The sequence below is a fragment of the Aplidium turbinatum genome, chromosome 4 (genome assembly GCF_918807975.1).
Source record: "Aplidium turbinatum chromosome 4, kaAplTurb1.1, whole genome shotgun sequence".
Lineage (NCBI taxonomy): Eukaryota > Metazoa > Chordata > Ascidiacea > Aplousobranchia > Polyclinidae > Aplidium > Aplidium turbinatum.
In genome coordinates, this window is record NC_137475.1 from 12,338,827 (window position 1) to 12,355,748 (window position 16,922).

At 36.6% G+C, this 16,922-nt stretch overlaps 1 protein-coding gene across 2 annotated transcripts; it reads right to left on the reverse strand.

The window, feature by feature from the left end:
* Positions 1-1,388: 1,388 nt before the first annotated feature.
* LOC145768517 (protein Wnt-3a-like) lies at positions 1,389-16,300 on the reverse strand. 2 transcript variants are annotated; one of them, XM_082580025.1, is made up of 7 exons: positions 16,169-16,300; positions 12,038-12,220; positions 9,082-9,161; positions 8,509-8,625; positions 6,293-6,456; positions 2,329-2,525; positions 1,389-1,799 (listed from the first exon to the last, which is right to left on the reverse strand). In XM_082580025.1, exons 1-7 carry the CDS (start codon positions 16,276-16,278, stop codon positions 1,517-1,519), a joined length of 1,134 nt encoding a protein of 377 aa, XP_082436151.1. In that variant the 5' UTR covers positions 16,279-16,300; the 3' UTR covers positions 1,389-1,516. The 2 variants fall into 2 exon arrangements, with proteins under 2 accessions (XP_082436151.1, XP_082436152.1); XM_082580026.1 differs by lacking the exon at positions 16,169-16,300 and adding an exon at positions 13,250-13,266.
* Positions 16,301-16,922: the final 622 nt, after the last annotated feature.

The window sequence follows — 16,922 nt, forward strand, 5'->3', positions numbered from 1 at the left end:
CCCGATCGCACTCACAGACCCGTACCTAGGTCGATCGAGTTTTGTGGGTACTGCATTGACAGTGGCTTTCACATATCTTGAAAAATCAAAGACAGAAGGAACAGGAACAGCTTCAGGAATGAGCAGGTGTCTGGACTTGGTGCCTTGTAGCTCTGCCTGTAGATCACGTTGGTAATCGCTGGCCAGAAAATGATTGCTGCACACACGGCAGTGCTTGTTTACAGGTGGGTCTTTGAGTTTCATCGGCGAGATCCATTTCTTCAGCTTGTCGTCATTATTCAGAGGTAAACGATGAAAGGATACCTCTTTGACAATTCCCCGGTTAGTAGGCTACAACCGGGAGCCATACAAGAAGCCACCATTTTAACGGCGTAAAAACTCCCTTAGCACAAATTGTTTGCTGTTTCGGTAGCCAACGCGATTTGTTTCTTGTGCTTGCACGCAAAACAGTAGAGCTTGGATATGACATTGCCGGCCAATGACGTCATCAAAAATTTTGACCAATCAGAATCATACAAATCAAAAAAGGTTTTTTAGGTTTTTTAATTAATGGTAACACAAAAATAAAAAAATTGTTAAAAAACGTTTTATTTCAGAAAGATCTACAAATACAAAAGCCATGTATTTTCGTTGCAGTGCACCTCTAAATTTTTTATTGCGATTGCATTGATTTGATAAAATATTCGTGTTTGTGTGCATGCAATTGATTACGATTTTTGGTGTGTATGTTTAAACTGTACTGTTCATGTATTTCACTGAAGTTTAATTAACGTATTTAAAAATCATTTGGAGTCAAAATAAATTCTTGTTTTAATTGATAAAGAAATATACAACTTATCCGCAATGCGGAGTTTATCTATAAAATCAAATTCCAATCATTCACAAACACCCTTCAAACTTTGCACCCATTTCACTAGAGTTATTTCAAGCAAATAGTCTATACTGTGAAATTTTGTTGCTTTTCATATATTTTTGTCTTGGTGTTGTTCAAATTAAGCTTTTCCTGCAAAAAAAAATTGCTGCGTTTTTGGCTTAATTCCTTCAATCTAATTCCTTCAACGACTTTGAATTAATTTTGTAAAAACCTCAGAAAAAATTCACATGAAAGTACGTCCTACTGCAAAAATCTTGTATGGAAACAACTCATGGAAAAACGTTCTCGTAGATGGGACAACGAAAAAATTGTTTACCTATAAACTAACAACCTGATAACTAAAGCTGATTTATTTGACCGGTGTATCTGGCAATTTGTTAATTTTAAACAAACCTTATAAACTTCCGACAAACCCGTGAAGATTATTTTTACCACTCTCTGTACTGTAACACCAAGAACCAGAATGAATCCGAACATAAAACCAAATCTCATATTTATATAAATAAGCGCCAGCGCAAAGGCATTAAAATCAAAGCACACGAATAAGTTGTCAGCAACTCTTCTTTCGTCATCTGTCATCCCTCGTGACGTCACTTGCTTGTCGAGCTTCACATTTCAGATAGCACGTCATGAGTCGTGATGTCACTTGCAGGTGTGCTCTTTGTAGCGAATCTCACACTCCTCGCAGGTAACGTTGCAACACCAATGGAAGACACACTTGCACCTTTCGATGCGAGTTTTAGTCACTGTTTTGAAGCCCCTTCCACAACATAAAAGATCACATCCATCTGCGCCACTCGAAGTCGCGTTGCACACTCTGCCTCGAGTGCCTTCTATACCGAGTCTCTTATTTTTGTCGCAAAAGTTGGGAGAGTTTTCAAAAAACATTAAATCTTTGGTCCTTGGTGGTTCGAAAAACGGGTACCTAAAATACAAAAGCTTCTAGTTATCAAGCATTTATTTAGTCGTCATGTTTACATACCCATTAAGCATTTATACCAGGGTTACCGGTACTCAACTAATGTTAACAAAGGTCTAGTTTGACAAGTTGAATATTTTTAGCGATCCGGTAAATAAGTTATTTCACACGCAACCACGAAAGTTAAACTATCTGTACCAAACCACTTTTTTAGGTAAAATGTAACTCGAATTGGATTTCTGAGAAAGTGTTGGGGAGTCTGAGAGTCGAAGCCCCACAGCAACTAGGATAATCACAGTAAAAATTGCTTCCTCCCGGTATAAATCTGTTTAAAGATGCTCTGAAACGTGGCAATGAGGTTATTCTTCCAAAAGCTCAAGGTCCACCATCTACACCCAGAAGGTCCGGATTCGGACCAATGTCCGCCAGTTGAGTAGCCCTGATTTATTAGTGTATATCCGTGATCCAAACAAAAAGTGACAGTATTTTCTTGCAATCTACATAATTATAATGAATTTCAAGAATCCAAACGTACTTTGGTTCTAATGTTTCGACAGTTCCTCTTGCCTCGTGGTGGCGCCTTACAATCATTTCTGACGCGTCATTGTAGAGTCTCTTTAACGCTTCGCCAACTTCTTTAAAGTTAGGCAAAGCTCGCCAACAAGTTTTCAACTCACAACTTCCAGACAAACCATGACATTTGCATCTCAGTCGCATTTTGTCTTTCAAAACCTGCAAAATAAAGATCACTCTGTAAACTAAGCTCCCTCAGCGGTCTTAAAAGTGGGCATTTGTCAAGTGAATGGAGTAGGGGTAGGTCTATGAATGTGTTCTTGTTTCACGACTTCGAAATATTGAGTAACCTTTGTTCAATTTTTATACGATGATAGTAGATTTGTGCTTTAAATCGGAAATCAATTGCTCGGCCAACTACTTTACTTAAACTTCTTCGCTAGATAAAATAAACAATTTAGCCCTGTTTGAACGAAGAAGGACGCCACGTAATACGTTATTTAGTGGAGGCTTGTTTAGCAGGAGTTGCAGGTCCTCTAATTGTTTTAGTCTAATAGAGCGGTCTAAGAATTATTCCAGCTAAATTAATTATTTGACTTACTTCATTCATTACGTTTCATAGAGTATAGGCAGTTTGAATTGCAGCCCATCAAATACAAACTTTTAAATGCATTGATACAATTTCCTGCCTTGCTCTTTTTTTACAAGCCACGTCACAACAAAACAAACGTCATTCACAAGAGCTGAAATCCAATGCAGCCCATAACTTTAATACAAAAAATAACACATTTTTGAATAGTAAAAAATAATATTGTTATGGTATTATTCTAGCTAAGAGAAATAAAACATAGTACCTTTAGCGGGTTTAAACCCAAGACCGCAAACTAGGTTTAAACCCGCTAAAGTTACCGGGTTTAAACCGGGTTTAAACCCACTAAAGTTACTATGTTTTATTTCTCTATGGTTCAACAAAGCAAACTCTCTACCAAAGCTTTATTATTCTAGCTAAATTAATTAATTGGCTTAGACTAACAATATTTTGTTGTTCATACAACATACACTAACAATGATGTTTCTTTGAAAATTTAAGCTATTGAGAAGTTATTATTTTCATTGCTACAATTTATTTTATTCTATTTTTTCACAGTTTTCTGAATTCAAAATCGTCGCTTTGCATATTTACAGTAGAACGAAACGTCATTGACGCCGAAAACAATAAAAAATAGTCAGACACATTTTCAAAGTGTTGGTGTTAAAGATGCATTGCTTTTCTGTTAACTGACGCAAAAAGTGAGGCAAAATCATCATAATCCTCGCAACAGTAAATGGAAAGCTTCAATTTTACTGGCCCTTTCTTTTTTGTAATTTTAATCCAATTATCCACCGTTTTACTTCGTACATGTTATCATGCTAGCCCACAATAAGGTTGAACCTTGATTTTCTCGTGTAAATTGATCGCGTTTACACTTCAGACACAATGCCTTTCTTGTCAACATAAAACACCATAAATAGTTTACAATTCTTCAGTAACATGTTCTTATACAATGCATATACACTGTGTTGGAACGTGGTTGGAATTTATAAATATGAAATCAAATTCTTGATGCTGTAGAAGTTCAGCGATGCTTTCAAGTGTTAAGCTAATGCTTTTTCGAAATGGTCAAGTTAGTTTGTTGGAACTTGTTCAGTGGTGTTTGCGGTTGCGGTCTCAGGTTATAAACGGCTTTTGATTTGCTAATTTCAAATTTATTAGAAAAACGTCTTGATTCATCCCCCAACTTAGCAAATATCACAAATTTTAAAAGTTACGACTATTAAAAACCAGACTAACAAAAATGTCAAATTGATATCATTTAAAATCATTTTATAAAACTATCTTCGTGTATTTAGAAGATGTGAAAAACTTTTAGCATTTAATATTGCGGACGCAGACTCATGGAATGTCAGAAAATCAAAGCAGAAAATCTAAATGATAACAAATTTATGAAGTCATAAGCATGAAACAGTATCATCATTATGTTACATTAGAAACACTTAGTCACTGAACAAAGTGTTGGTGTCAACTGAGAATTGAATTAAGTGACTGCATACTACTTAAAATTACATTAATTTTACGTTCCTAGTGAAATCATGTTCGCAACGTGCCTACGTTTTGACAAGTCATCTGCTTATAAACTTGGAGTTGGCCATGGCTGTCAACCAACACAGGTGCAATAGGAAACGCAAGATAAAAATCGTCTATTTTTTGTCATTACAAGCAATTATCAATTTGTAAAAGCTCCTTTGACAAAATCTTGTTTTGTCAATGACTAGCCAAAATTTGAACATTTTCTTACGCCTGGTAAAACATAACTGTAAAGGGAGCGGCGTTTCTACAAATATAGACGATAATTTAAAATATCTGTATACTCGCGAAACTCCAATCTCGAAAGTGTGATTTATAATTTCAAGCTTTAATTTTTAATTTGAAAGTGATACGTCAACTTTAACACCTTTGTTGAACTTTGGTTTAGAAAAAAAAAAGATGTAGTTGCCTAAGTCTACTACAACCAGAGCCGGCGTTTCCATTAGGCGAATTAGGCAGTCGCCTAGAGAGCAGCCTTCAGGGGGGGGGGGGGGGGGGGGCGCAGAAATTTCTTTTTTATGCTTTTTTAACTTTGGTAATTTGTTTAAATAAAGATGTCTTTTTCTTTCAAATATTGTCGTACGAACTGCAGGCCTAAACTTTAATGCATTAAACTACAAGTTTGATGAGCTCCTCTGGAAATACGGACTTGCATTAATTTTGCAAAGTCGTCGCAAGAGCTTGTTCTACTTTTGCAATACGTTGGTGCAATCAAGCAGGCACCTTGATGCCAATAAGTGGAGCTGTGAACTAACAGCAATAACGAAGAGCGAAGCTGGTCAAAGTTGAAACTCATCAAAACGATTGTAGCCAAAATGATATCGGGCCCTGGTCCAAAAGTACTCACTGGACTATCTATTCATTCTATATCTCAACGCTAGTGGCTACGATATACATCGAGCCGGGCTATGTTCTTGCGCTCAACATGGCGAAATTGGTAACCATTGCGTAAATTTTAACTAGCATTCAATTTTGAACTGCTACTTACTACTGTAAAGTAACTTAATCAACAACAACTTGAGTTGCAGAAACCGAAAAAAATTCATAACTGTTATTGTTCACTTCTGTTATTGTCGCGTTATTGTTCAAATTATAAAGATATGGGGAAGGCCTTCTTCCTGCAGTGGAACAACAATGTCTGACAATGATGATGATGATGATTGTTCACTTCATACAGTGAAATGTCGAGCCAATGGGGGCGCAGAAACTGAACCTTGCGTAGGGTGAAAGTCTAGCGCCAGCCCTGACTACAACCGTCTGCCAAGGCAAAACTCAGATTTCAGACAGATCTCACTGCCAAAGAACCATGTAACGTACAGTTTGTTTAAACAATGCAACCTGCTCCTACAATTGCACAAAGAGATAAATTTTGCAAGCAGTTTCACAAAGCAAACACAGCAAACTAGTAACAGAGGAGTAGTTGATGAAGGAAAAGGTGTTGAACCAATCAAAGCCAACAGTGGAAGGCAAAATCGAAAAACTACACCCCTTTCAATTTTATTTTGCTTGAAAAAAGTATATGCATCAAAAGTATGGCCCTTGTCAGGTTTGTTAGCCCTATTGAAACAAGCTTGACGTTACCACAACGTCGTCAAACAATGAAGGAATGCTCATGCAATGAAGTCAAACGTCAAACAATGAAGGAATGCTCATCACATCAAATAGCCAGACACTAGAAGTGGCATTTTGAGCAATAGAGTTATGTGAGAGGGAAGGGTTGAATACGGCACTTCAGAGATCCAAACCTCATTTAAAGATCATACGAGTGTGATGCTTCAAACATAGCATTGCTTGCACAACATGACAACGTGACATTACGCTTGAGGTTTACGTTTTTTGTTACAACTATAGCAAAGCTTACCAATCGTCCAGCTTCATTGTTATGACGATTCATGATGGCTCGCGCGTGCAACCCTTGATCCCGCGCGTCCGCGAACTCTCTTGAGACCCCGATGCCAAATTCAACATCATGGTTGCACCCTCCCCATCTCCAGCCCCTCTCTTCTACGACTGAATTATCTCGCACTGCAAATGAATAAAAGAAAGTTGCAGATTTAAATGTGTGTAGATATTTATAGTTGTAGAGTGTGTAGGTTTGAAAAAAAAAAAAACAGTATTCCCTATGTCTAAATATGATAACGCACGCGCAATAAAATCGATTAAAAAATCTATGCTAACAAGTCAAATGTATGAGGAAGCCATTTTAGTTATCAGCTCTCCGCAACACCACTTTTCAAATTGCAAAAGCACTACCGAGGAGTGTAACAATCCACTTCAAATTGCGAAAATGAATGTTTACTTTCCTGTCACAAAACTACATTCTAAAGTCTGCATAATCAGACAAACTTTTATTTTGCATTACTTGCCGTAATTGCTTTTCGACAAGGAGAATAGTAACAAGCCTACGCCCTACAGCAGCAACTTTTGAACAGTGAAAAGAAAAAGAACAAACGCTCGTTCTGACAACACAGAGAATAAAACAGTGGTCAGCTCATGTAGGAAATAAACTTTACGAACTGCATCTGTTGATGTCATGAGCTGTTTTGTTTTTTAATCCATTTTAATTTAGGTAAATCCAGATACTGTCTGTTTGAAGATCTTCAAAGCAGGCAGTCAATTAAACAAAATTCGTTCTTTTACCGTCGACTCAGCCGAAGATGACGTTAGAGCGGCAAGGTAGGGCCAATCTAGTTCAAAGGAAGCTACCGTGGGAAATGACACTTTAAAGTTAAAGCTAATAAGAAAATTAAAGATTGTGTCAATTACAAACTGCCTGTGTGTTTCATGTTCTTCAGAATATGTTAAAATAGCTTGGATATTATCAGGAAAAATGATGTTGGTTCAAATACAACAAAATAGAAAATTAAACGTTTTTCCATGTGTTGTTGGATTATAAAACAAAACAACATTTACACATCACTTTTTAGCAAGAGTTTGAAGAATATTCGTAAGTTTTAAAATATCTTTTTTTTTTCTAAGTGATTCAAAATTGCGTGACTTGCTGACCAAAAACTTTCTATGCTGACCAACGTCAAAGCAAAAAAAAAGAAACTACATTTAGCGTAACATGTGTAATAATTTGTGTATATGTGATGTATCCTACCATACTACTTTACCATACAAATATATCTAATGACTTGGTTTGTTATACTGCCATGTTATAAACAAGTTCTAAATCTCATGCAACAACAAATAGAACTTGGAAAGAGCATGACTCAAAAACTATTTCAATTTTTAGGGCACATTATCAGAAAAGAAAAGTATGTATCTGTGCTTGGGTAGCTTGATCATGCCCGTTGAGAGAGTACGAAATTGACAACCTCTCACGCCTATCCAGGTCTGAGGTCTTCCGCACTTTCTCATTGCATGCACACTGCATGTATTCGTTTTCTTTATGTACGATTTGTTTTGTATCCAAACAAAAATAAATGACTGACTTCCTAGGGAAGATTGATCATAGAAGAAAGAAAGCAAAACGTTTTTTGAACTCTAAAACAATTAGACAGCCAGCAGTACTATGGGACACAGTCTAACAATGACCAAGGGCTGTTTACGAACTCAGCATCTGTTTCGTCAAAGGTCGTTCATCTTCTATTTTATGATACATACGATGATCTAGCTTAAGATGAAACTGGTTCTTTGAAGGATCTCAGGAAGCTCAGGAAGGAAGCTCAGGATTTCATATACTGATCACATCACAAATGCAGAAGTTTTAAACCAGGTACATCCAAATAAGGAACTATTGAACAACATAACTCCAAGGCAACTCAAGTTTCTCGGTCATATCATCAGAAAAGAAGATTTCGAAAATCTTTGTCTAAGCGGTCGCCTTCTCGGAAGACGTGCTCGTGGCAGGCAACGAACAACATTTATATCTAATTTTCAACGAAATGCATGAATCAGCCAACCAAGAACACTTTGGGACACTGCACGACAAAGGGAACATTGGAAGAATTTACAAACTGAGCATCTAGTTCACCAAAGGCCGCATCGGCTATGATACTGTAGTACCGTAGTAGGTTCTTTGAATCCAGTTGAACAACACTTATTTAATTCACTGATCTCAAAATGACTTACTACTTCTTCTGACGTCACAACCGCACGACAGCATCTTGCCCTTTGCGCATGCGCGAGTTACAGCATGAGCGACCCCTGCAGCGGCAATCGAATGGACGAATGCGGCTTCTCTTGAAGCTAGAACAGTGAAAAGTATTAATTATGCCTTAGCTCAGAAAACAACTATTGTTCTTAAAAAAGCTTAGTAGCCAAGTGGTTTTGCCTTCGACTCTGGTGCTGGTAGATGTGAGGTCGATTCCAGGTCGGATCTCGCCGAAGGCTTTATAAACGGCACCGGTTGTGTTATTTCTTGCATAATGCAGTGAGAATAAATCTGGTAATAATGTGATGACATCGTAAACCTGATGAAAATTTAAAATGCGCCTTGTCGTTAAAATACCTTAAGCTGTTGTAAAACGACGATAAATAAAACCAATAACATTATTATAATTACTAATAAGTTATTTGTACTTAGAATGAGCCGTCAAATTCAGATCAAGCCAAAGTGGTATCAAAAGTGTGGGCTAGCAGTCATCTTCTGAACATAATCAGTTTAAAAAAAGACATTTAAGTCACATGTTTGTTAGCTCTCACCAGTTTCAAGTACAGGTCCGAATACGCTCCTTCTTCTGTTGGGCTTGGTACGTCGAAGCGGTAAGGTGCTGCAGTTCCATCTGCGTTCACAAAGAAGTTCAGTTAGACAATGAAATTCATGCGCATTGGAAACATTGTTTTCAAAGTTGCGTTTTCTTAAACCAACTGAGTTGGCAAAAGATTGGATTCATTATTATTTCGTACCGGTCTTACGTCCGGTGGTTGAAGATTTGGATCAAGTGGACGGGAAGGCAAAAAAGCCAATCTCCGTGTCAACCTTCAGGCATGCCTTTAAGTGTCTTGCTAAAGACACAGCCCAATACTCTTGAGCGGTGTCGAACCAGCGCCCTTTCGAGTAACGTACCGGGGCTCTCACGACTCGGCTATTGGATTGTATACAACAACCGATCAAAGAAACAACAAAACTTTTTAGTCTTTCTTTTGTAGTTGTAAGGTTTAATGACCGTGCTAAATCTGTTTTGTTTTACAGATTTTAACCTACAACCTACTGTATGTTGGATGTAGCCTACATTTTAAGTCATTGTGCGTTTGCCAGATTTTTATTTGGTTGGTTTTGTTTTTACATATTGTTATTCAATCGTTTGTTTCTATATGCATTCCGACAATCAAAAATAAACTGAATCTCAAGCTCCTGAAAAATCTTTTTTGAAAAACAAAAACGAAATGAAAATGTCTATGATACAAAGTAAATACAGATCATCTGTAGTTTGTAAAGAATAAAGAAAATCAACATTGACTATCAATCAAGCGAAACCAAAGGATGAGACACTTATTTGTTATTGCTCGAGAACCGGCTGACCAAGCACATGCTGCACAATGGCCAGCTAGTTATACCTAATTTATTAATCATTGCTGGTGTGTATCTAACAACAAGTGATGATTGGTAGATAAATCAGGCCACCCGGGCAATCTGTTTTTTCGCATAGATGGTGTGAAAATGTTTGCTGTTTGCGTGATGTAATAACAATAACTGTGAAGCATTTCGTCAGTAACCGATTCGGCTGCAGTGCCGAATGGTGTGAGCCCTTGCACTGGTTCGACACCGCTCAAGAGCATGCGGCTGTGTCTTGGGCAAGGCACTTATAGACGTGCCTGATGGTGGACACGAAGATAAGCTTCCTTGCCTTCCTGTCCACTTAATCTAAATCTTCATCAACTGGTGCGAGCTTGGATACGACAAACAAAAAAGTACTGCATGTACAAGTTGGCACTTTGATAAAAATGGTAGGCGCAAATACAACTGAAAACTACTTGTTTTTGTCGCTACTGTAGCCTACTATGTGGCTTACCAAGACACATAAGAAAATTACTGTTGTCCAAATTAAGAAAATTTTTATTCATAAAAAATACGCTACTGCTGTCACCTGAAAGAATTTTAAACCGAGGCTTTATAAAATTAAGCTGTAAGATTTTGCTTTACTGAGTTTTGAAGTCACCGATACACTCCCAGTGATCGAGGTTGCCACAAAAAGTGCCAGTGTTTTTCGTTTACAAAGGCGGATGTGTAGCAAGCAAATATTACTAATATTTTGCAAGCCAATTCAGCGGCAGTTTTGGTCGCTCATGCTCAACTCGGTAACACAGGTGACTCGGTAACAAACAGGAAAAACAATATCCGATCAAACATAAAATTGGCTAGAGAGTTATTTTTGGTTTACCTAACTTTAAGCATTCATAGGATTAAACACATTTTCTTGTATCAGAACATCAAAAAAGATTTTTGCAAAAGCGTCAACAATTTCTGTTCGTTTTAACTAATCTTACGATAATAATACGCAAAATGTACACAAATTTTAACTTTAAGACCGTATTAAAATTTTCATGCCGCAAAAACTCTGAAGATTTGGCAAAACACCAACTCCGAACGCTAATCCTGCAATCATATTAGCATAGAAACGATTTTCAGCAATTATGGTGTGAGATCATAACCTTCTTACTCTTGCCTACACGTTCCTCTCATCTGGCCATATGTCGATATAACATTAAATGTGACGTACTTACGACTAGTTGTTGAGTTGTTGTTCGAACAGCACAAGTTTTAAGAAGAGGTTAAAAGAATGAACATTGGAATAGCTAAAAGAAAAATTAATGGAAGAAGATGCACAAATGAGGGAATGTCAAGGATGTTGAGGACACAAAGAGAAGTTAGATAGAAACAAGTAAAGGATCTACAAAAAAGTTAGGACACCAGAGTTTTCACAAAGCAAACAATGGACGGTAGAAAAGACAATGGATGCTGGAAAGGTGGAGTCCGAAAAGGAAATTACTTTGCTAAGAGATTTGAGGAAGCCTGCCTCCAGAATATTTTGACAAATTTTACTTTGTTTTGCCCATGTGCCCAATGCCACCGGGTAGATTAATGAACTGTGAATTGAGCAAGCAAGAAAGTTTTGCAAAATTGGAAAAGATAACATTTTTGGGATTTTGGGAAAGCATGTGACCAAGTGCCTCTTTGAATCCGCTACTGTCTGCAACTCTACTACGGAATAAGTTCTTGATGGATGTGATTATGAAGGCTTCGTAGCTTACACGTATTAGAAATGATAGTTCTAATTTTAAAATAAAGAAGAAGACGTATAAATTATGAAACAAAGTAAGCAGTAAAGGATGATTGCACCAGCATTAGATTATTTACAAATTAAGCAAACCGGTCAATAAAGAATTTTAATTTACGGACTGATTTTTCGTCTTACCCCTCAACCATGATTATAGTAACCGACTACTGATCCACCGATGAACTTTATGCAAACCGATTAGACAATTAGCTTAATCGACTGTTTGAAAGATTTACTATTGATTCATCCAACCTTAAATCTGCCGATTGGCCAAAAACTTGGTTACTCATTAGATTTTATATTGCGGTTATGAAAGAACTGCCTTAGATTGCCAATGAATTCAAATTCCTGATGTGCTGTTTTCCTAATCGCTCTTTTACCTTCGTGTTTTAAATTGATATTTGCACTGATCGATGCCAATCTTTATTCCAGTGGCGATACTTGGCATCAGCTCCACTCTTCGAGAGCAGTAGCGCAGTTGCTTGGGAACCAGTCCTGGTATCCTTGTGCATGTGATTGAGCCGGTGTTGAGAGCGCCATCACGCGGCGCCATTGCTAAAGACCTAAACAAAAAATGGAATTTACTTTATACAGTTTGTTTGCAATTGTTCGTGCTTTTATGATCGAAGTTAATCAGCTAAAGCCATCACCGTCTGATAACTGAATTGCCGTGTTTATAATCTGACAAGACTATCATGTAGAACCAGCCTTTTGTTGTTGATTGCGCGAAGTTGGAATAAACAGAAAGTTGTTTATGATGTAGCTGTTTGTCTACAATTCGGGGCAGGAAATTCAAACTTGAAAAATAAAATTCGAGGAGATTAGATCCGCAAAAATTCTCACAGTGTCGGAACACGAAGTTCACTTCATTATCAACGAACTCGAACTTGCAAACACACTACAAACTTGATATTAATAAAATGAATAAGGTTTAGACTTTTGTTTGCTTAAAATCATAATTAACTGACAACATGTGTGTTTCTTTTCCAGTTTTTGCCTGGTAGCATACATTGAAGCAGCTGTAATTCCTCACTACACAGTTTCATGACGAACTAATTTTCCAAAACCCTTCTTTACATATCAAGCATAGGAAAGCAATGCCAAAAAGAAATAAAAGTTGTTAGAATGACAGCATAAAGCACAAGATGTTAAACAAAGCTTTGGAACCACAAGCACACCAAGCAATTAACAAGGATTTCTCGATACGTTGATGACAATATGGATTTGTGTAAAAGTCAAACATGAACTTGGAAAAATCAAAGCAACAGAAAAAGCAGAAAGGAAGAGTGTTAATATGGTAATCAAAAAGAACAACTCAACAACTAACACACTTCTTCATGTTGGTTCAACATGAAACGACATAAACACATCCAAAACGTGGATTAAAGTATGTTAAGTCAAGTAAAAGTATGGTACAAAAAGTGTTAGTTTAGCCTGCACCAATGCATGAGCTTTATTTTGTTTCAGAAAGATGATTTCAAAGCTTGAAGCATTACAAGAAATAAGACAGCCCCAAAGATGTGTTGCTTGCAGCAACCAAACCAGCGGAGACATCAAACGAACCAAATGGTTGCCACCGACAAGGAACTTACTGATTTGTTGACGGGACCTGTAGAAATTTGATGATATTCCTGTAACAGAATAATCCGTTCAGTCTTACATGGTTGGCCAAAGGTAGACTGCTAAGACTGGTATGTTAGACGAGTGCTCGTTCAAGCATTAGCATCAACAAGTTTATTTTGCCCAATAATTCCATAGAAGAAGCTGAATGAAAAGACATTGCATTGTATTTTCTCGCAGCAACTTTATCTTCTTATAACTTGCTACAGCTTCAGTTCAAGGGACAACTTTTATAACTTTGCTATTTATTAAAATTGCATTGCAGACTATGTTTTGATCTTACAATCATGAACAAAAACAAAATATTTTGAAATATGGATAGCAAAAACTGCTGTTAAATTACTTTAATCAGGGTGTGCATGTTCTCAAGGGTGTGACCATAAGCTGGTAATTGGCTTCAAATTGAGCAAAATATTTCGAACAGAATAGGACAGGCACTTTAATGAGCGGATCACTGGTTTGATTTAGTTTTATTGAAACTGACAGATAAAAAGCGTCAATCTACAAGGAAACATTTCTTCGTTGAAGCAAAATGGTGAAATCTGTGTTACAAGGTGACTCACTCTAAACAATGACATCACCATTGCATTATTTGTGAATGAGAAATCGAATACGCACAATTATGACGAAATCATACAGACAATTGCTTTATTGTTAGCAAAGGTATCTGGAATGGAATAAATGTATCAAGTCAGAAACTTTCTCTCAAATTTCTCACGGCACACCAGTCAAATTGAGATCTTATCTGGCAATTTTCAAAGTTGCTTCAATAAAAATCCACTTCTGTGAAAATGAGATAAATTGAAAATGAAAAAAAGCTTCTCAGTATCTTCACGCCGACGCGTGTGTCCTAGTTTTATCTCGAGCTAAAAGTGACGAACCGTTGTCATTTGGTCTCACTTCATTAGCTTATCCAATCAGGAGATCGGTAACATAAATTTAAATTTTTTTGGATAACAAGGCTTGTGATTTCTACATGTAATAACATTGAAATAGCGTAAAAAAAATACGCATTTGTCAAGAAAAACTGCTAAAAGGAATTATCAAGCGTTATTTTGTTTCCAAAACAAAATATAACATTTGTCAAGATTATATACTTTGCACGTTGGTCAAAGCCAACTGTGCAGACGGGTCTAATTCAGTATACAAGGCTCCAATCAAATGTCTTTGCCGAAAAAGTAGCACTTTCGTAGTTTAGGGTATGGCAGTTAGCAAATATCTCCATATTTCGCTTTGTTTAAATCAGTGTTGTATAATAATCTTAAAAATGAAGTTGCTTGAAAGAAACCACTTCATGTTTGAAATCACGGCAAAAAATTAGTGCCTCACAAGCAAATAAAGTTTAGCTACTCCTACTTCTGAAATCGAAATGCAACAAGACATTGCTAACTATTTTACATCAAGTTATATCTATAAAGATACACAATCCTGATTAAGTAAGAACTGGGTATGAGACACCGCTTATTCGACTGTGAACAGATTGATTGTAAATCTTCATAAATCACAACCTTGACCCCATTAGCTATAATTGTAGTACGTCGTGCGACTAATGATAATAATTTAGTAAAGGGTGGTTTTAAAACAATCTCTACAAGACCATTGAAAAATGTATTGAAGTGATCGTTATACATCAGTTTGATGATAGAGAACGTTGTTTTAATGTTGCTTCGTGATCCATGCCATAACCACCTAACAGCAAGACATCTTTGTGGCAAAAAATTAAGGAAATTTACATAAGTGCTTCACCATAAAAACAAACTAAGCGCACACTTTCAATGAATAAACAATTAAGTTATTGCGTTAATTTTCTTATCTTCAAACAATTGGTGAGTAGGCGAATAAGAAAAGTCATGACACAAGACAGAATAATGAAAAAATTGGTTTCAAGTGATGACATTTTTTTGGAATTAATTTTTTAATTTCTCAAAAACGTATAGTTTTATTTTTACTTAAGAAATGTCGGTAGGCTACTGTTATTCTAATGTACGGAATTTTCTGGGTTCCTTGTTCGAAAAATCATGAAGCAGCTTTCACAAAAACACTACTTACTTTTAAAATTGACAAAGGTATAAAACGCGCAATGTTTTTATACTTCTGTCACTCTCAATTGTGTTTGTTTGGCGGCTGCAAGCCAACAACAGGTTGACAAAATAAACAAAAGTTATCATCATTATTATTTGGGAATTCGAAAGCTTTTATGATATTTGATAACTAAACTTTTATTGAGATGTTCATATTTTCATATTTTTCGCTTGTAGTTTTATATTTCCACTTTTGTAAACTACCGCATTTTCGGAAACTGACCAGTGACCAACGAAGCTATTGTGAAATTTATTGATACGTTTTTGCATTGTTTTTTTTTTTGTTTTTTTTTCCTGAATACAGAGTAAAATGCTTAGTCATCAAGAGAATTCTGCTGACCACAGGTCAATTGCGGTGCGCCAAGATTTTGAGACCCACCAGAAGCGCGAACCGTTGGAGATTGTGAGTAGCCTTTCATCTAAAAAGTTGTTCTCCCCAGGTTTGGATGGCAGGCTTTTGTGGGTTTAATGCAAGAAATTTTAAAGCAGTTAAGTCTGAGTTTAAATTCAGTTACCAAGGCAGAATAAAAGAGGGTTTCAGTCTCCTTTTTTGGACAAGTTAGGTGTCAGCTCGTGGTGACCTCTAGTCAGGCCTGGTTTTAAGTTTGACCCGGTAATGTAAGTTGAACTTGGATTATTACTCAAACTGCCTTCTTTTAAGCAAAAGATCAAGTTTCTTTGATGGAATGCATTTAACAATCGCTAGGCTCTGTTTACATCGACATAAAAATAAAAACAAAGGTAGCTTTTACTTTAGTTTGACAAAGCAAACAAAGTCTACAAAAATTCAAAATTGTTTGTGAAACTTACCACCAGCGAGGAGCACCTGAGCGGGCTTGGCAGTATGACGACACGCTGAGCACAATCCAAATACAAAACAATGAACGAATTAAAGACGTGACCTTGAACATGAAGGTCATGGGTCAAAGTTCCCTTGCTGAGCCACCTCAATCGGATCAGAAACGTTTAAAGTTTCTTATTTCCTTTAATGCTGAGACAAAACTTCTCTTGTGGTCTGTATGCTGGGACGTTAGTCTGCAAATGATTCTGCAGTCTCTGGTGAGAAAGATTTTTCTGTTTTTGTTAGTTGATTTGTTAGGCGTAAAAGTCAGCACTTGATTAATTTACAACGAGGTACACTTATTCAGCTGTTATGGAATACAAAAGCACAGTTGGCATTAGAGAGTGTGATATCTGAATTCGCTAATGAGAATTTTTTACATCTTCATTCCCATAAATACTTTCTTTGTTTCAAATAGCCTCTCTCACATGTTTGGCATGAAAACTATAAACGCAACATAAAGATCTGTTCTAAGTGTAACTCTTTACAGTAGCTTACTCCATGACCTATAGTATACAACTTAGTTTGTCTTTCCGTGAAAGTATGATGGTTAGTTCACTTAAAATTCTCGTCAAATTTTGCTTATTCGTTTAACATACTTTTCCAATAAAAAATTATGTATTGTTTATTTCAGTTCACCGTACGCATTATATTTCCATAAAAAGTATGTTTTCTCGGCAACTAAACTTCAATTCTCTGATGTAAACAAACCACAAATTTGAA